Source organism: Dasypus novemcinctus, chromosome 2 (assembly GCF_030445035.2).
Source record: "Dasypus novemcinctus isolate mDasNov1 chromosome 2, mDasNov1.1.hap2, whole genome shotgun sequence".
Lineage (NCBI taxonomy): Eukaryota > Metazoa > Chordata > Mammalia > Cingulata > Dasypodidae > Dasypus > Dasypus novemcinctus.
In genome coordinates, this window is record NC_080674.1 from 146405996 (window position 1) to 146426474 (window position 20479).

The following is a 20479-nucleotide window of genomic DNA, read 5'->3' on the forward strand; positions in this document are numbered from 1 at the left end:
TATATGTAATTTCTGTTCTTCATCTATTACAGGACTTGAAGGCAACAAAAAGGAGAGAGAATAAACTTTGGAATTAGGATCAGGACAAAATTTTGGCTTTGCCATTACAAAGCTACTATTTAACCTCTTGGTTTCAGATTCAGAACTTGTAAAATGGGGTATATCATCTACCTCCAAGGGTGGCTGAGAATCACATACTAACATATTTGAAATGCCTTAAAAAAAAAAAAAAAGTGAAATTCCCCTTTGAGTGCACATATAATGTGGAAGAAACAATTTAGATCAGCTCCAGCAGCTCGAACCTCCTTCCCCTCTGCACGTAACTTTGGGATCATAACCTTAGATGTCTTTTGCATATATCCTTCCATAGGCAAATGTAGTGAAAGCAAATTTAAGGTTGAAACATTAGCCATTATTTTAGCTGTCATATATGCCTCAAAGAGCTCACTCGTATTATCTCCACAGGTGAAACCTTTCTAGGAACAGTCCTAAAGAATCTCAAGCACACAAAGTATATTCTTAAATATGGTTTAATACTCTTCTCCATTTCTGTACATCACAACACCAAGATTTTGCTGCTTAGGATCTCTCTGCAGAGGCTATAGAGAATGCAAAGGCTACGTTTTTCACCCCCTCTTATTTATGTGTTTGTATGTGTAAGTGTAATACATATCAGTATATATTGATACACACATCAATATATAATGCAATATATATCACCGAAGAGAACACATTGATTAAAGAAATACAAAAATTTGGCATCATTTCCAAACTTAAATAGTAAAAATAAAAACTACAAAAAGGAGCTGCATACCCTAAATGTATCATGTGAAACAACAAGCATATTCAAAAATGTAAATTTACATCCAATTTCTCTGGTCTTGTCATATCACATTAGACCCATTTACAATGGCAAAACCCTAAGGTACTGCTGTGAAGAGAGCATGCTTGCCTGCTCTTGGGTTTTCTGCAAACAAACAGCAGAGCCCAAAGCAAAAGCCTGTTCCGGTGAAGCCTCCCGCATTGGTAAACACCAAAGAATTGACTCTTCTCACTGGGGGTTGAGACATCAGGTTACACATCGACAGACAGTCATTTGGACCTCAGAAATACAGTGTGAGAACTAGAAGCTTTGCATTTTAAGACATACTCCCTTCATTCAAGTGAAACAGGATTATTGGAACGATAGGCAGGTCTTTAACCGGGAACAAGGAGCTGGTTCAGACCAATAAAGCTACGAGTGACTGAGTCAAAAGTCAGTGAAGAACAGCAGTCAGGCACTAAAGTGTTAAACGTACCCAATTTGAAAACCAAATACACCCCTGACTACCCTAGTCAGTGTGGGGGTGATACCAATTGACTTTTTAAACCTTTGGTCCTTCAAAGTCCTTTTGGTATACTTTTACATTGCTACCACTGGGCACATCCTATACACTTTGTTCACTGTCACCATCTCAGGCATGCCATGACCTTGCATATTAGCTGAGTTCACGTCCAACTTACAGCCCAGCCGTGAAGCATAAGCTTCAGGTCTTCAGGCCCACTTTTGGATGCAACATGGTTAAGTCCTCGGTGCCAGAAAGCTGTGTCCCATCCCTTCCCGCCCCTGACCTTCCCACCCTCCTCCCATAATTTCTCATGAGAGGTGCTTGTTAAATCCCATATTGAAACAGATACTCCAACCCCACCAGGAGGTTAGGGGTTTATAATTACATGCACAGTCATACATGTCTCGTCCATCGTTAAACCTTGCAGTTCATTTTTTAAAGATCAAAACATTCACATAATCTCATGCCATCCAACACAAGGAAAACACGACCACCTCCCTTTTTACCAAGGATAGACCCAAGCAAAATGAAATAAAATAAAATTTTCTTTAAATTTTTTTTTGCTTCTGCTTAAATTGCATCTTTTATTTCTTACAATCCCAGCAAAAGCACAGAAGCCCCATCATACCCATCCCAAACTGGTTTCTAGTAGATTAAGATTATGGGAACCCATGTCAAAGCAACTGATGCTGAGGGCTCCAGACCTGTGGGCACAAACACGTCTGCAAAACAGATGGAAGGAAATAGTGCACTGGCCCACATCTTCAACTCAGCTGACTTTTCAAATGCAATTTTTTATCCTTGAAACTGACAGTTTGGAGGGGGAGAGGTGGTGTGAGGGAATAAAGTTGAAATTGCCTATTAGCTCACCCTTTCAACATTAAACAGAGACCAAGAGAGAAATGGTTCCAACATTTCACCACATATATTTCTTCTTATGCAGTCTAAACTGAGAATGCCATGTAAATGGGTCACTGCGAAATGCAGCAATTTTTCTCCAATCAAAATAAGAAACAAACCAGTATGATCTCACTTCTATTAATTTTTGAAGGTTTACAGCAGTTAAAGTATTTTTTGCTTCTATGTATGAAGGTTAAAAAAATCATTTTTTTCCCCATAAAATACAAGAGCAACCAATTTCACCATCAAGTAAAAGTAAAAACTGGGATTCTTTTTTAAATTAGTCCCAAGTGGCATTTAGGAATTTAGTTGTAGGCTGCTGTGCTGACATCATGACAAACCAAAGTGTAGGGTTGGGTCTAGTTTTGTTTCGGTTTTCTTTTCACTATCCAATGCTCATGGATTAAGTTCTGGAAATGTTCCAATTGTAAGGCAGGGATCTTTTTGGATTCCACCACGGGTATGCTCCTTGGGTTGGATGCTGGAGGGTGAGGCACAGTTTGCCGGACCCATGTCGACTACCTAGTAGTCATCAAGGTCAAAAAATTCATCGTCTCCTCCTTGGTATTCCATTCCCTGGAAATCTACTCGGTACCGCAAGATACCTGGGGAAACAAACCAAGTGGTAAGTCACCTGTGTGAAGTAGAGAGGATTCACTCTAAGGAAAAATCCAACTTCCTTGTGGAGTAAGAGTGCAATGAGGGGATGATAAAAATAGCCCAAACAAAGGAATCTGCGGTCTAAGTGCTATCATAGCCTTCTGCCTCAGTGGATGGGGAACATACCTCGCCTGAAGCAAGTTATTTTAGGGTACCAAGGAAAGGTCTTGGCCAAGGACCCTGGTTTTAAGTTCAGCTTTCTGATTTGCTACTTACCTCCAATTCCACCAAATCCTTTCACAAACTGGGATCCTTCTTGTGACTTATCTGTGACAATTTCCAATGTAGCTCCAAATTTTTTATAGTTGTTAGCAAACCATTCCAGCAGGGGCATGCTCTCAATCAATTCATGTTCCTGTCCTGTCTATAGAGGTGACCATAAAATACAAAAACATCAGGATTAGGAAACATCAAGACTTCGTTTCCCCTATACACAACCCCTGCAATCATCATTCTCATTTTCCTTTTTTCACTATGTATATATGTATGTGTAGGTACAGATATAAAACTCTCTACGTGATATAACAGCATAGAAATTCTGACCATTTCAAACAACACTCCTCTCTAGACTCTAACCTGAGCAATGAAATGTCAACACATACTTAGTGGTTTTTCAGCTTACAATTCTTGTTCACTCTAGAAGCAGCACTTAGTCAACAGCCCAGAAGAGACATGTCCGAACTGCTTTTGGAGCAGCCTCATGAAGAACAAACCCCTCTGGCATGGAATTTGAGGAAATTATCACTAAAAAAGGATCTGGATTGGGAAGTAACACTTTAAACTGAGAATATGCATTTAGACCAAAACTGAAGAAGCTGTTTCATGGGAAGAGCAGATAACTGAAGAAAGCAGCACAGGTTGCACAGCATAGTAGGGGCACTATTAAATTAAATCTGCTCTACCATTTCAAGGATTAGAATGTTTTCCTGATTGCTTAATTACTTTAAAAAATAAGGGCTAAGGGAATTGGATGTAGTTCAAGTGGTTAAATGCTTCCCATGTACAAGGTTCCAGGTTCAATTCCTGGTACCTCCTAAAACCAACTATCCATCCATCCAACCAACCAACCAACCAACCAACCAACCAACCAACCAACCAACCAACCAACCAGAAGAAACCAGCTCTCACTGGGGAATCAGTGTAGCTCAGTGGTTCAGGGCTGGCTTCTTACATACAAGGTCCCGCGTTTAATCCCCAGCCATGGTACCTCAATAAAGGGTTGAAGCAGTCATGACCTCACTTCCTTCTCTGGAATAGACCAGTATGTGGCAGACAGGAGCTGACCATATCCCACTGTCCCCCAACAAATTTAGGTTTGGTTTCCCAAGGCTGATACTCTATGCTGCCAGTACTCTATAACACATGGTTTTATGATTCCTTGAATATATCACCAAACCAAGAAAATAATGACATACCTCTTTGTCTGTGAAATGAGATTTATCCTTCTCTTGTTCTGGGGTTAGATACAGAATCTTCTCCTCTGTAGTATTAAGGGGGAAAAATGTGTTAATCTGGCTCTCACACACACATTCCATGAGATGAGGTTGGGAAGAAGGCTGCTAAACTCATTCTATAAACCTTCTTTCACAGGTATGTTTAGTTTGCATGACTGAATATCTGTCAGGTATGCTGCTCCTATCATAAGAAAATACCAGACAAGCACAGTCCTGGTCCTCAGAAAATTTGAACAATCTTTTAAGAAGACATTAAACAGTTCAGGTAGAAAAATCTATGCTGGTAATGGACAACAGGCTGAAGGAGAGGGGGACCTTCTGATTGCTCCTGAAATCAGTCTCCCTCCCAAACTGCTACCCCAGGCTTCTTGAATACACAGGTCAACAATAGCTACCCTATTTTTAAATTCTCATACCTTCTGTGCCTTGGCAATGAAGAACATATCTCATTATATCCAGATTTTCATAGACTATTAGAATCTCTACAGCTCCCATCTCCAAAGCCTTTAGTGTATCTTCAACTCCAAAGCAGTACTTGCCCGTGTCCTGGCTGATTTCATCAAAATATCGTCCTGTGGTTAGGAATAGGCCAATAACGACATATATTAAAATTTCCCTTGTATATATAGGCCCTCTTACACAGAATGAGAGTCAAGAGAGAGAAAAAACAAAACAAAAAAAAAAAAACCGTAAAATTGAGCATGTAACATAAGCCAGAGGCCTATTCATCACTCTATTATAAAGGATAATTAGTATGGGAAATAAGGTTATAGTTTGGCTCCTACTGCTAGAGGGTAAAAATGGCAGAAATACAAACACATTTATTATATATAATGAATAAAGGAAGAACTAAATAAAAAAATAATGATTGTGAGGAGTGGGTGCAGCTCAGTAGCTGAGCACCTGCTTCCCATATACGAGGTCCCAGGTTCAATCCCCAGTACCTCCTAAAAAAAAGAAGATTGCACTACTGAGGAAGGTTTTAATAAATGTTAAATCTTCCTCTCTTTTACTTTTTTGGAGTCTTGTTTCATACATACAATCATGTATATGCACATATATTCACACGAAACAGCCCAGAGAATAAATAAATTAGTTGTATTTCATTGATACCTATTAATTTCTTCTCTTGAATAAATTTCACGTTGGAGAGAACTTCAGTAGATAACTCAATAGCTTGGTTGAATCCATTTTCACCACCATAGGAGATATCAACTAATTTTAAAACTTTTGATTGCAACCTCTGACATGAAGAAAAAGGAAAAACAGGTATCATCAGTCCCTTTGGAAACTACTAAGACCAAGACCAAGACCCACTACCTCTTAATGGCATGCAAAAGCCCAGTACCATGATCACTGAAAGTCTGAGACTATCAGATGGAGTCAGTTAACTTAAGAGCTGCTCTTTCCACTAACAATGTCAGGATAAACTTCCCCAGCCAATTGCATAAGGCATTTTATTAAACTTATAAGAGACTAACTCATTAAACTCAAACAAAAAAAGTTTCTGGTAAGGGAAAAGGGGGAACTATTGGCTCCTGCCAAATAAGGTACAAATAATCTTCTTTGGTGAGCTTTCTACTATAAGGTTACCTCCTCCAGATGACCCCCTGGGAATGTGTCATAGGTGAGCCCACGTCATAAACCACATGATCTTTCTGGTATTAAATGTTTTCAGCTTAACAAGTTCTGTCATATTGCTGAGTTTCACTGCTTCACTTAACTCCAGAAAGTGAATCAGAAAAAGAAAGGAAAAGCTAGCTGCTCATTTGTAGATCCAGCTCCACTTTTAAGCCAATTATGGCAACTCAATGAACTAAGGACTTCCACAGGGCCCAGAAGGATCCCACCTAAAAACGACCGATTTCAAAAGAGATAGGGCCCAGAAAAGCATGGGGAAACATTTTAAAACCTGGAAATGTGTCACCATTTAACCCAAGAGCTAGGTTTTTTAACAGAGAAGACATTTTATTGTAAGTCAAAAAGACATGTGTCTCAGTGCCTATACAGGAGTGGCCTACTCCCATCTAGACTCATGAAGGGAGCAGCTACTTCTCACTTACCTGATCAAACATATCAGATTGACTTAATTCAGTTTTAAAGTCAGCTGATCCAGCTAAAACGAGACCAGCCACATTCACTTTGTCCCCAGAAATAAACAGCTGCACAGCAGTCTCAGCTACTTTCCGAACATAGTTATGTCGTTTTTCCATTCTTAAACGGGCAAAACGCAAGGCAGACTGACCTCCTCTACCTTTGACACACAAAAAAAGTAGTGAGAGAAAAGGGTAATTATTAAGAAGTATAAGATATCAACTAGAAAAAAATAAAATCATGTCCTTTCAAGAAAAATCACCATTCCCTAACCAAATGCTTAGTATAAAGTGTTACTCATCCTCAGAAAGAGGAGACCAATTCTGATGTCAAAAGAAAAGTCAAAATATGACAGGAAAGGAAAAGGGAAAAAATAAATAAATAAAAGCTATGAACACCAACGAATCATGAGTCATTCCACCATCCTGGTTATTTTCCCCCCAATGATACTGTTTCCTTATTGCTAGACATAGAATAGGTGAAATCAATTTCTCCTATATTACCATGTTTTTTTGGGAGATCCACAGTGAATTTGTGCAGGACTTCTCTTGTGTTTCCTTGGAGTGTGCCAAAAAGTGCACCACTACCATCTATTACAATGAAGCCAAACTTGCTATCATCTGAAAGTAGCGCTGTAAGAGCCTGAAAATGAACACATGTATCACAAAATAAGCCTCAAAGCACTGCTAAGACCAAGCAAAATCCAAAAGAACGTATGCAAGCCCTTTTACAATGCTCATCATGATATAAATACCATGGCAAAACTATTTCTTAGAACAATTTCTGGACTTCAGCTATAAACATATAACTCTTACAGACAAATTTGAATCTGATATAACCTGAAATAACCAACCAACAAACCTGGTTCCTATGTGAGGCCCTACAACATACCTGACCAGGGCATGTGAACACAGAAACCAATACAGTGTTGTAGGGCTCAACGTCTTCCTAGTCCTTGATTTTAGACTTGATGATTGTCTATAGAGCACAAAAATTCAAAGTCTAAGGGTCTAACTTCCAAAAGGTGACTTTCTGTTACAATTATTAACACCAGCGTTAATAGGCAGTATTCACCACGGCAAATGAGATAATTCTGTAATGCAACTCTAGAATTCATGAATATAAAACCCAGAAACAGTCTTTTGAAAGGTATTCTAGTTTTTAACTGCTACACTTAACTTCTGGGTCATAGTATCATGAATATACCTTGATATAAAACTCAATTTTACTTGAAAGGTACCATAGTTAATGAATCTGAGTTTGTTGCTTTTCTTTAATGGGGGGAAAATCTTCCTTAGAGTAAATATTACAACACCCCTGGGACTCACAAAGACGAAGTGTTTTCGTGATGGAGTATAAATACTGTAGGTTTGGTAGATGACTACTTGCTAGGTGGTGGCCCCTTCAGAACAAAGTAATTATTACCTATTCCATTTTAACTAAGGAAGAAATTAGCTTCTTCAAAAATTGACCAGTAAGGAGATTAATCAATAAGAATCAATCTTTACTCAAACTATACTTAATAGCATGAAGACATGAATATCGTACATGTTAAAAATACAGTCTTATCACAATGATTTCCATTACGTAGCTTGATTGAGGTTTTCAACAAGTTTATTAAGGAATAGATTTTTCTCTCTGAAGAATATATAATTACTCAGATTAAATAGGACATAAATTGTATTGTGCAACATGCTTTAATCATCTCTAGATATGGACCTATCTGTTGAAGACAAAAAAACAAAACAAAACAAAACAAAAATCAACAAAGCTAACAAGATTTAAATAGTATCTTGGAAGCATAGTTAAGGTTTAGAATTACCAATGAGGGTTAAGTTAATAAGTGAGCTATAATCAGACAACATGAGTACCAGGTAATGTTTAAATCAACGAAGACCTAAAAATCTGCCTTCATCAAATCAGATATAAAGTTTCCTCAATGAAGCCTCTGACAGGAGGAGGCTGTGGTAGCCAAGAGAAAAATAGTCTTGACCTTCTGTGCAGTCAACCAAAATCCAACTGAAATCAGACTTCCTGTCAGTTTAGCAAAAATCATCCATTATACACTGTGTCGACAAATGTCAGTTCAAATTATACTGTAGAGGTTTTTCCTTAGGTCAATGAAAGGCAAGAGACTGAACTAGGGGCCTACTGTTGACTGATTTAGGTCATTATAATAAGGTTTCTCTGTAGCTCAAAAGTTTAAAACAACAACAGCAGCAACAATGAAACTCTTATTATAGTCCTGCTACTAAAGACACAAATTTTTTTTTTAAAAAATAGCCAGCTTTGATGTACTGGGTACAATGCTGACAGTAAATGAAGAAGGTACTAGAAATATGGCTATCCCCAAAGTGGTAGGATGAATGTCTCAGCATATAGCATTAAATTAAATTCTTTCACCCAACTTTTTGTTTAAAATGCATGATGGGGAGGTGGGGAGGAGATAAAACAGATGCCTTGTAAAGCTATATCTTATAGCAAAAGCACAGGTGACAAAAGAAGAAATAAGCTGGAGTTCACCAAAATAAAAAACTTTTGTGGGAGTGGATTTGGCTCAAGCAGATGAATGCCCACCTCCCACATGGGAGGTCCTGGGTTTGGTTTCTGGTGCCTCCTGAAAAAACAAAAACAATCAACAAGCAAAACAAAATTGAGTCGGTGGCTCAGTAGTTGAGCACCAACTTCCCACATATGAGGTCCCAGGTTCAAGCCCTGGCTCCCAGAATCTCAAAAACAAAACAAAACAAAACAAAGCAAAGAAAACTTTTGTGCCTCAAAAGGACCCTGACAAGAAAATGAAAAGACAATCAGCAGAGTGGGAGAAAATATTTGCAAATCATATGCCTGATGAGGGTCTTGTATTGAGAATATATGAAGAACTCTTACAATTCAATAATAAAAAAGATAAATAGTGCAATTTAATAATGAGGGGGAAGCAGACTTGGACCAGTGGATAGGGCGTCTGCCTACCACATGGGAGGTCTGCAGTTCAAACCTGGGCATCCTTGACCCGTGTGGAGCTGGCCCATGCGCAGTGCTGATGCGCAAGGAGTGCCATGCCACGATGGGTGTCCCCTGTGTAGGGGAGCCCCAAGCACAAGGAGTGTGCCCCGTAAGGAGAGCTGTCCAGCGTGAAAGAAAGTGCAGCCTGCCCAAGAACGGTGCCGCATACACGGAGAGCTAACGCAACAAGATGACGCAACAAAAAGAAAACAGATTCCCGGTGCCACTGACAAGGATAGAAGCTGTCACAGAAGAACACACAGCAAATGGACACAGAAAGCACACAACTGTAGGGGGGCGGGGAGAAGAGAAATAAAATAAATCTTAAAATAATAATAATAATAATGAACAAAGAACCTGGACATTTCTACAAAGACAGGCAAATGACCAATTACCATGTGAAAAAAAGCTCAAGAGTTATCAAAAAAATGCAAATCAAAAGCAGAAGATACCATTTTACACCCTCTGGGATGGCTATGATCAAAAGACATAATAATTGTTGGCAAAAATGTAAAGAAATGGGAACCCTCATTCATCACTGGTGGGAGTGAATGTAAAATACAACTACTTTGGAAAATAGCCTGGCGGTTCCTTAAAAGGTGAAAACATATATACACACAAAACATGAATGTTAAGAGCAGCATTATTCATAACAGCCCCAAAGCAGAAACAACTCAAATGTTCATCAACTGATGAATAAGTGAAATGAGGCAAATCCTTACAAAGGAGTATAATTTGGTTAAAAAAAAAAAAAAAAAAAAGAATGAAGCACAGATATATGTTGCAACAGAGATGTACCTTAAAAACATTATGCTAAGTAAAAGAAACCAGTCACAAAAAGCCAAATATTGTACGGCTCCATTTACATGGTATGTTCACAACAGTTAAGCTTACCGAGGCAGAAAATAAATAAGTGGTTGCCAGTGGCTGGAGGAGGGGAGAAATGGGGAGTGATTTCTTATGGGTGCAGGACTTCTTTTTGGGGTTAAGAAAATGTTTTGCCCTTGAACTTCTTACCTCTGTATGGAATTTGTTGTCACACAAATACAATGACGTATTAATTGGTTTGAAAGGCTCAAAGTCAATGTTGACTTTCTTTTCCTTTCCTTCTTCTGTTACAATTGTTCCACAGTAAACAACCAGACCATTTGGAGGTACTGCAAAGAACATAAACAATTTTTCTACTTAAATCCACAGCTAAAGTTCTCTAATTAATAGAAACTGTTCCCTCAGCATATGGTCCCTTCCCCTTTGGCTCATAATTTAAATAAAGCAGAAGTATCCTTAAATCATTTAGGAAGAATTCTCTTTGTAATTTTAAAACTTTCTGAGTTGTTTCTGATAGGAGTTATCTTTTTAAGTACTCCTAATTTCTACTTCACTTCCAACAAATAAACTAAAACAAAACAAAAAAGCAAGGCCAAAGGGATATTGGAAATGACTGGCTGAAAGAGCCCAAAGTACCACCGCAGGATCAAAGTGGAAAACATAACCAAGACAAAGTAGAGGAGAAAAATGACCAAGCTCCAGATTACCTTTGTTATAAAGTTTGAGTCTTTGTTGTACAGATGTAATGGCTCCCAGGACTGAAAGGCGGTTTACTCGTGACTTAATGTTAGACGCAGTTCCAAACTCATCTGCTAACATTTTTGCCACTCGTGAAATCTGGTCTTTGGGAGGAATGATCAACGAAATCATGCTTGTGCCATTGCTGTGGAAGAAAGAATAACTCATTAGATGGTCAAATGCCACGTAAGTAAAGTTTAAATTCATGCTTATTAGTAAAGGAAGCTCTAATGAGCTAGATGTCCACCAGAGAACAGATATAAGGCCACTCTCAAAGTGATCAGAAAGGCAGACTATACCTGTATTGCTCCAAAGTATACCCAGAGCTAGGTACAGTGTTCAGAAAACAGTAGGTGTTCAATTATTGGAAGACAAAGAGAGAGAGCGAGAAAGCAAGCCAGTGAGAGAGCGAGCGAGCGAGAGCTTAGCTATGTAAAGAAGTAAGGTCTTGAAGGGATGTGTGGGGACCTCTTTCCCCAAAGGATAAAGAGAGGAGCTTCGGGAAGGGAGTGCCAAAGGCTGGAATCTGGCAGGTTGTGTGCTTTTGAATGGGAGATGTCTTGGCAGAACAAAGCAACGAGTCTTTTGAATGTTCAAAGGAAATATCACTTAATCATTCTGTTCCCTCCTTTGCTTTAAACTCTAAGCTCACCAAAACCTTTATCATTACTAATTTATCTGCCTTTGATAATGGGAGTTTTGGAATGCACAAAAACATCCCAATCATGAAACCACAAGGACATTTACCGTCTATGTAAATGGCAACATACATTTTACATATCAACTGCTTTTGAGTTTGATTAAAAAGAGCAAGGTAGGGAATGTAACTCAAGAAGTGACTGAATGCCTTTTCCATGTGAAAGGGCCTGGCTTCAGCCCCCCATACCTCCTCAAAAAAAAAAAAAAAAAAAAAAAAAAAAAGGCAAGGCACTAATCCTGATAAACTCTGGGTGCCCAAATTCAAGTTTCTAGAACCAGAACTGAAAATCGGGACCAAACTCTGAACTGTGAGGCATACCACCAAGGCCCTGTCAAACAGGGGAGGTCCATTTTGAAGAGCTACCAGCCTCTTTCTCTCTAACCTCAATACCGATGAAAAAACTTTATCTTTTACCTGTACATTCCCCAAGCTATTTACCAGCATCAACAGTTAGAACTACCTAATTTCAATATTCCTGGTTCTTACTAGAAGCAAACATAACAGTTCTTAACACTGGCTGCAAATTGAAAACACCTGGGGAGGCCATTCTAGGTGGTTCCTTTTCAAAAAAGGTGGCTCTACAGCAATGTAAGGTGTTGGTGGAGGGCTGATGTATGGGAATTCTGCAAATTATGCATGACTGTTTTGTAAGCTCACAATTTCTCTAATTAAAAAAAAAAACGTGGCTCTAAGCAATATTCCTTGCGTGCTCTCCTCATTCGACTCTCTTCTGGGTTTAGAAAATGCAAATGTATGAACGCTTATTAATAGCCAAACTATATGGAAATAAGTACTATTTAAAATACTGGGTTATGTAGATAAACTGGACTTTATCAAAATTATAAATGCTTGTGGGGAGTGAATGTGGCTCAAGCAGTTGCGCATCTGTTTCCCACACGGGAGGTCTGGGTTTGTTCCCCGGTGCCTCCTAAAAGTAAAAAACAAACAAACAAACAAACAACAAGCAAACAAACAAGAGGACCAGCTCAGGAGAGGTGATGTGCCTCAGCTGTTGAGCACTGGCTTCCCACACATAAGACCCCAGGTTTGAACTCTGGTATCTTCTAAAAAGAAACAAACAAATGAAAAAATGAAGAGAAACAAAAACAACACTTGTTGGGGAGCTTCTCATGTACGAGGTCGTGGGTTCAATCTCTGGTACCTTTTATAAAAAAACAACAACAAAAAACAAACCAAAAAGAGCCTCAGAATGGGAGACAATACTTGTAACTCATGTATCTGATAAGGGACATGTACCCAGAATATACGAAGAACTATTAGGACTCAATAATAAAAAGTCAAACAGATAAAAGTCCAAGGAAGACATATAAATGCCCAATAAGAAAATAAAAACATGCTCGATATCATTAACCATTTGGGAAATGCAAATCAAAACCACAATGGGATACTACCTCACACCCACAAGAATGGCTCTTATTTTAAAACAAACATACAAAAAACCCAGAAAACAAGAGCTGGATAAGATGCAGAGAAATAGGAACCCTCATACCTTGTTAGTGAGAAGTAACAATGTAATGTTTTGTGGAAAACAGTTCGGCAGTTTCTTAGAAAGTTAAGTATGGAATTACCATATGACCCAGTACTTCCACTTCTGGGTATATACACTAACTGAAAGCAGGGACTTGCACAGATATTTAAACAATCTTCACAGCAACATTATTCACAACACCTAAAAGATGGAAGCAACCCAAATGTCTGCCAGAAGGTGAATGGATAAACAGAATGTATTAATATCATACATACAACAATGTAGTAGTATTCAGCTGTAAAAAGGAATGAAGTTCTAATACACGGTACAACCCAGATGAACCTTGAAGATACCACGTTGCGTTGTATAAACCAGACACAAAAGGACAAATATTATATGATTACACTTGTGCAGAATAACTAGAACATGCAAATTCAGAAAGAGAAATGGGAAATTCTTTGTTGCATATATTACCACAATAAAAAAAAGTTTAAATGTTAATGTTATTGTTAAAAAACTAAATTTTTAAGGAGTACATGTGACAATATGTACAGAATTAAATCCACAGCATACACGTACATTGGAAATTAAAAGTCCCAAATCTGTCCTTACCAGATCTGAAGGTTGCCTTTATATTAAAATAGCTATCAGTATAAACTGATCTGACTTACATATTAAAGACAAAGGCTAACATAATATGAGCCAAGGAATTCAAGGAAATATGATGCTATTTTACAAACTATTTCTACTGGATACATAATGAATCTGTTAAGAAAGTTGCTTCCTAAAGTTGCTTCCTAAAGTTCTCATAGATCAGGTCCCTAAGGGCCATGACAAGTTTAATAATTGTCATTATTAGGGTCATGAGGGAACAGATTGGAGCAAGAAAGATAAATGGGAAGCTGCCAGAAATGTGCAAACTTTCCCCTAATTACCGAGCATGCATAATTTCACAGAAGCCTAATATAATATGCCAACTGTAATAGAATTTCACATTTCTAGAGTCCAGTGGAAGCTGGCAAGAAAAGAGATATTGGAAAGATGGGTATGACATTAAGTCAAATGGGCTTATGTGCCAAGTGGCTAGAAAGAAAGAAGGGAAGAGGCATAGTGAGGGAAACAACAAAAGCACAGAAAATCCCTATGTTAGCTTTGTAACCCCAAGTGTTTGAAATCTGAATATGTCTGAATCAGGTCTTTGGAACCATATCTTCATATAGTAAAAATAATTTAATGTGCACCATGGTGTTCGTTTCTCCTTGGTATTAACACCGGAAAGGGAGCTCACCTGGATGACCTTGCCCTCAGGAAGTTTTCTCTTAGTCGTAAATGATACAGGCCTTTAAAGCATCCAAGAGCTTTCTTTACAAGAAGACAAGCTGGCTATCCTGTCCTTGCACCACCAACTCAGTTTGTCATCTGACAGGACACCTTCAAAATCAGCCTTCTGTTGGGGTATCTACTCAAAACCGAGAAGGCTCGTTCACAACCATTACAATACATTCCTCAATTAACTATAAGTTCATCAAAGAGAATAGAGTATGGTGTACTCTGCTGCCACCCCTTGGATATAGGAGCAATATTGTAATCAAACCAGAGAATTAGGAAAACTTATGATATACAGCTTTAGTTGTCATCATAAACACAAGCAGAATGATAATAAAACAAAATGCTGTTTCCAATATACTCTTCATCTAAAATAAAGCTCCAAAACACCACTCTACCCACAGTTATTCCTTCATCTACATAAACGTTATATATTCCCATTATCCAAACCAGCTAAAATTTCAAACATAATACCAACAAACTAGAGTGATTCTCAGAAAGAACCCTTTGTACACTCTTTCTCTCTGCTCTCGAGCTTTTAGTTTTAATTTTCTTAGCAGAACTACACAAAAGCATTTTTCTAAACCAGGACACAGATCCTAGAAATCAAAAGATTAGCCACACATACAATCCTGCATGCAGCCAGTTTCTGAACTGGATGAAAAAAGAATTTTCAAATGAAACAAACTGAAATTTGTTTTCTATAAACAAACAAAAACGCATGCTCTTTAAAGTCAGTGGGTTTTGGAGTTTACTTTAAAAGAATCAATTTTAATAAAAGCTACTTTTCTTCTAATGGTTTATCTTGCTAAGCTTCTAAAGTCAATTTCCAAAAAGCCTTCTGAGAATTCTGTCTTGACTTATGCCAAATTCTACACAGGCCAAGAAGGAGAGAAGGGGTTTGCTCTGGGAGTGGCTGGAAGTTCTGGGCAAATATGTTTCAGCTTCAACATGGTCTCAATTTTAGATGCCCACCTACTTGTCTCTACACTGGGGTTGTCAATCACGTGTGTGCAGAATATGAAAATATTCAACGAGGGCAGGTAACTCTGAATATTGACTTTACTGGCTTATGCTTTCTTTCAGGTGAACAATTCCAAGGGGGTGTGTTTTCCCAACCCTAGTGGCTTCTGGATTCTTTAGGGATCAGGGTGCTATTTCTCAAAAAGGCTCAGTTTTTAAAAAGCTGCTGTGCTTTGACTTACAGAGCAGTTTTCTGGAGATGAAACTAGCAAAGAGGCAATAAGCAGAGAGAATGGAATGAGATGGGGGCTGCAAGGATAGCAGAGGCAAAGGCTCAGAGATGAGGAGAGACTCAGGTACTAAACCCCAGAGGACAGAAAGTATGAGGCTAAGAGGATGCTGGGACAAATTAACTGAGGGAACCCAAAATGCTTGAAGGAAATCCTAAAGCAAATGTTAATATGGAGGGCAAAGCAATGACCTTAAGATAAGCAGCTATTTACTTTGGATGGAAGATAGGTTAAGATAAACATTTAGGGAATCGGATTTGGCTCAAGGATAGAGTGTCCACCTACCACATGGGAGGTCCAGGGTTCAAACCCAGGGCCTCCTGACCTGTGTGGTGAGCTGGCCCACATGCAGAGCTGATGTGCACAAGGAGTGCCGTGCCACGCAGGGGTGTCCCCCGTGTAGAGGAGCCCCACGCGCAAGGAGCGCGCCCCTGTAAGGAAAGCTGCCCTGCGTGGAAAAAAAGCACAGCCTGCCCAGGAGTAGTGCTGTACACATGGATAGCTGACACAGCAAGACGACGCAACAAAAAGAGACACAGATTCCTGGGGCCGCTGACAAGAATGCAAGTGGACAGAGAAGAACACACAGCAAATGGACACAAAGAGCAGATGGGGGGCAGGGGGTAGGGGGGAAGAGGAGAGATATAAATAAAAAATAAATCTTAAAAAAAAAAAAAAGATAAACATTCATTAAGCTCCTTTACTGTATAGCACTCAGTAGGGCAACCTTAAATGCACTCATGCAACAAACCACTGAAGACACTTAACATCATAATCTTGTTTCAAAATTTCATTAAAACAATGGTTCAGAAGTGTAGTTTTACAAAACTTTTTTTTGTTTGGTAGATTTTTTACCAAACTGCTAAGTCTTGGCCTCTTGCAACTTTAGAATTTTGAACTATGTGGCAAAAAATTACCTTTCATTAGTTTCCCTGCATGCCTCTCCTACCCTCTGTGGGGGAAACATTCAGTTTCTGAATTCACCTTTATCATGAGACACCTGACTATGAGAAGGGGAAACATGGAATTATTAAGTGGAGGGCTTCCTCAGAATTTTTTTTCTTTAGAAATTTAAAGGCTACTTCATAACTCCTGATGTTTTGTATGTTAGGTTTAATACCAGCAGATTAAAGTTTTCCAGGAAAGTTTCCAAACAAGGCAAATAGGCCCCCCCATCCAATCGAAGTTGTTAGACCAGTTTGTATAAACATTGAAATAACATCAAGGAAGCTTAATTTTTTCATGTTCAAGTGGAGAGAACAGGGAAATGGACTTGGCCCAGTGGTTAGGGCGTCTGTCTACCACATGGCAGGTCCGCGGTTCAAACCCCGGGCCTCCTTGACCCGTGTGGAGCTGGCCCATGCGCAGTGCTGATGCGTGCAAGGAGTGCCCTGCCACACAGGGGTGTCCCCTGTGTAGGGGAGCCCCGTGCAAGGAGTGCGCCCCGTAAGGAGAGCCGCCCAGCACGAAAGAAAGTGCGGCCTGCCCAGGAATGGCGCCGCACACACGGAGAGCTGACACAACAAGATGACTCAACAAAAAGAGACACAGATTCCCGTGCCGCTGACGACAACAACAGAAGCGGACAAAGAAACAAGACGCAGCAAACAGACACAGAGAACAGACAACCGGGGTGGGGGGGAGGGGAGAGAAATAAATAAATCTTAAAAAAAAAAAGTTGAGGAACACTCCTCAGGGAAGAATGAGAAATAAAACTCTAAGTAGCCGTTGGCTCTATAGGCAAAATACAACATTAAAAAAATGTTTTCAAATAGTTTTCAGCCATTCTTCTGCTTTGTCACTATATCCCTTTCCAAAATCAAAAGGCTCTCATTCAAGAGACAATGAATCATGAGCTAAAGAGCAATGACTCACATGCAGGTTATAAAAACTGGACAAAACAAAACTATGTGTCCCACAAAGCTTGTTTCTGCTCTTAGAAACCCTTCTTGTTCTCATCGATTTTCCCCCTTGTTAAGGAAGTGTCCATCAATGTTTCTATTGAAGGGACTAACTCCTGAGAAATAACAGGCAGAAGTTGTAAACAGACTAAATTTAGACAGTAAATAAAACTTGACAAAAAACTCAGAAAGGAAGGTAAGTTAAATAAATAGCCAACAGTTTCCCCTTCTCTCATTCTTAAAAAGAGGCTGTAATAGAGAAGGTGTCTCTCCCAAGGACAGGACAGGTTAGTGTAGTGCCACCACTTACTCATCCAATTCAGGGTTTCTTGGCTCTTGAGTACTGTGGACAGGGGCCATTCAAATAGGGTTACTTGAATGCCAGGACTGACTTAGAGTTCACTAAGGAAGAAGGACTAAAGGAAACAGAGGAAAGCTACGGGTGGAGGTGTGTCTATGTGCATATGTTCATCATTTACAATGCTCAAGAACAAGTAAGGAAGATAGGTAGATAAAAAGCTTGAAAGAAAAGGTGGTTCCTACAAGTCTGTCCATTGACCAGTTTCCCAGAATCTTTGGAACATTTTCTAGAACACCAAAGTGTTTTATCTCAAACACAAACAAAAGATCTCTCACCTTCATCCTGATTTAATAGCTCTTGAATAGGTAGAATACAAATGGTGTGGTGGTGGACTGGGTAGATGGAGCCTGAATTTTCAAATACTGTTGACTATAATGCATAGCTAGGGTTGAGACTCACTGTGCCTGGCTTGCTTTCTGTGTTGAAGCAGGGTAATCTCTCTCGGCAAGCTGAGGGAAAAGGATTTTTATGACCTCACTCCCACCTAAAAAAGAGAAACCCACAGATTCCACTTGCTGTAGGTAAGCTGCTACATTTACCCTAGCAACAACACAAACATGCTGAATTGTGACAGCTCAGAGATGCCCAATTTTTACCAGCCAGAACACCCCTTTCTCCACCATATGCTCTGCATCCACCTCACCATCCAAGTAACAAAACTACTTCCAGGTAGGACTACTAATATTTTAGAGACCTCCCACTATACCTGCCTCTCCCAGTCCCCCTACAAAGCTTTCATTCCAATGTTTGATAACTGGGTTGGCCTACAACATTGATGGCCAAGGTTTCTACCATAAGCCCCCTTTCAAGCTTACATCCACTGCTTTCTCAAAATGCTCAATTCTGGAAAGCTTCAAGCTAGCAGCACTTTACAAATCACCAAATTAAAATCAATCAGTTCTTCTGCAATTTCTTCTCCCTTTCCAAAACTCCTTTTTAAATTCACTGTGGGTTTTCTATTTGCCTTCCTCTACCAAGTGTACAAAACTAAAGATATCTTTTTGGGGTCAAGTTCTTTTCCCATTATTTATGGCTGTGTGACTTCAGACAAATTATGTAAATCCCTTTGGGCCTCAGTTTCTACCTACTTCACAAAGTTATGAGGATTCTGTAAGATAATAAATGTGTCAAGAGCCGAGCATGACCAGTTGATACTAAGTGTTCATTAAATATAAGGAGATGGAATTCTAGCTCTTTGCCCCTCTCCCACTTGCTCTATAATAGTATAAGTTGGAAAGAATCAATACCACAGCACAACTAGAAGTGAAAAAAAAAAAAAAAAAAAAAGGGAGGGGAAAAAAAACAGTTAAGTGGTATTGAAGTCTTATTTCAATCTGGGTAAGACACAGAAGAGAATTGTGGTAGGTGGTCATCAACTTTACTGGATTATAGGAACAACCAAATCTCCCAACAGAACAAAAGAACCAAACCAAAAATAGCCCAAAACACTGGAAATTGTTCTTTGTAATTCATCAAAAGGCAAAGCGACAGAGAGTCAATCCCTTCTAAAACTTTAAACAGCTATGTTATATAAAAACTTAGGTGGTTTTATCCTTCATTGCTAACTTTGGGTTCAATATTTTGATATACACCAGGGTCAGTCACATCTGAATCAGCCTCATCCTAAAAGCCTGAGGTCTGACTTTGTTTTTCTCTTCCAACAAGTATCAAATAAGAACAAATCACTTATACTAGGTCCATAAACTTCCTGAGGACAGAATTCATTTTAGCAGTAGGGGGGGGCACGCAAACATTTAAAGAATGAATAATTGGCTAATTCCTAACACCAGAAACAGTCTTCTTTATATATTCTCTAAGCAGACACCAGAGATTTATACTGAGCCATCAAATATAATATCAGTAAAAAATCTGTCAGATCTTAGATAGAAACTAAGTGGCTGAAAACAAATTTTCTCCTGCTTTTGCTTCATTAAAAAACTCAAAGCACTCTTTTATCAGTCTCTTACCACAACAAAACACTTCTTGTCACCCTTAATCTTTAAAGACCAGGTTAGTCCTCATCTTGATGTTCACCGCTCCCTCCCCCCCCATCAATGATGTAGATTAGGAGGTGGATGGGACTGCCCTTAAAGAATTTGGTTAGAATACCATACCAGAAGGGAGAATTCTGTTGCCGTTCAAAGGAACTAGACAGAGTTGCAGATAGTGGTTTGTGGAAGTGCCCTTTGGGTCAGATGCAACTGGCAGATAGGAGAAGGGCAAGATTTGAACATTAAAGCAGCCTCTACGCCAGGGGTAGAAAAACTCAGATGCCCCAACATTTTTTCAGCAGAAAGTTTGCCAAGGTTTGTTTTAGTGTTTTACCCTCAAAAGGACTGGGATTACTGAGGCATCTAAAACAAAAATGTACACATCTGGTAGAGTATTACTTTCCCCCACAATTACAGGCATTTGAATGTCTTAAAGAGAAGAACTTCACA

The 20479-nt window shown here is 39.1% G+C and overlaps 1 protein-coding gene across 1 annotated transcript in view; it reads right to left on the bottom strand.

Moving 5' to 3' along the window:
* Positions 1–514: 514 nt before the first annotated feature.
* Positions 515–20479, bottom strand: part of ETF1 (eukaryotic translation termination factor 1) — a 28878-nt gene continuing 8913 nt past the window's right edge. Inside the window, exons 3-11 of the mRNA XM_004467021.5 lie at positions 10978–11153; positions 10460–10599; positions 6940–7078; positions 6406–6596; positions 5456–5585; positions 4759–4914; positions 4304–4368; positions 3105–3252; positions 515–2833 (exon numbers count right to left, since the gene is read on the bottom strand). Coding sequence (XP_004467078.1) covers positions 2751–2833; positions 3105–3252; positions 4304–4368; positions 4759–4914; positions 5456–5585; positions 6406–6596; positions 6940–7078; positions 10460–10599; positions 10978–11153 — 1228 coding nt within the window. The 3' untranslated portion in view covers positions 515–2750. The remainder of the gene's footprint in view (positions 2834–3104; positions 3253–4303; positions 4369–4758; positions 4915–5455; positions 5586–6405; positions 6597–6939; positions 7079–10459; positions 10600–10977; positions 11154–20479) is intronic.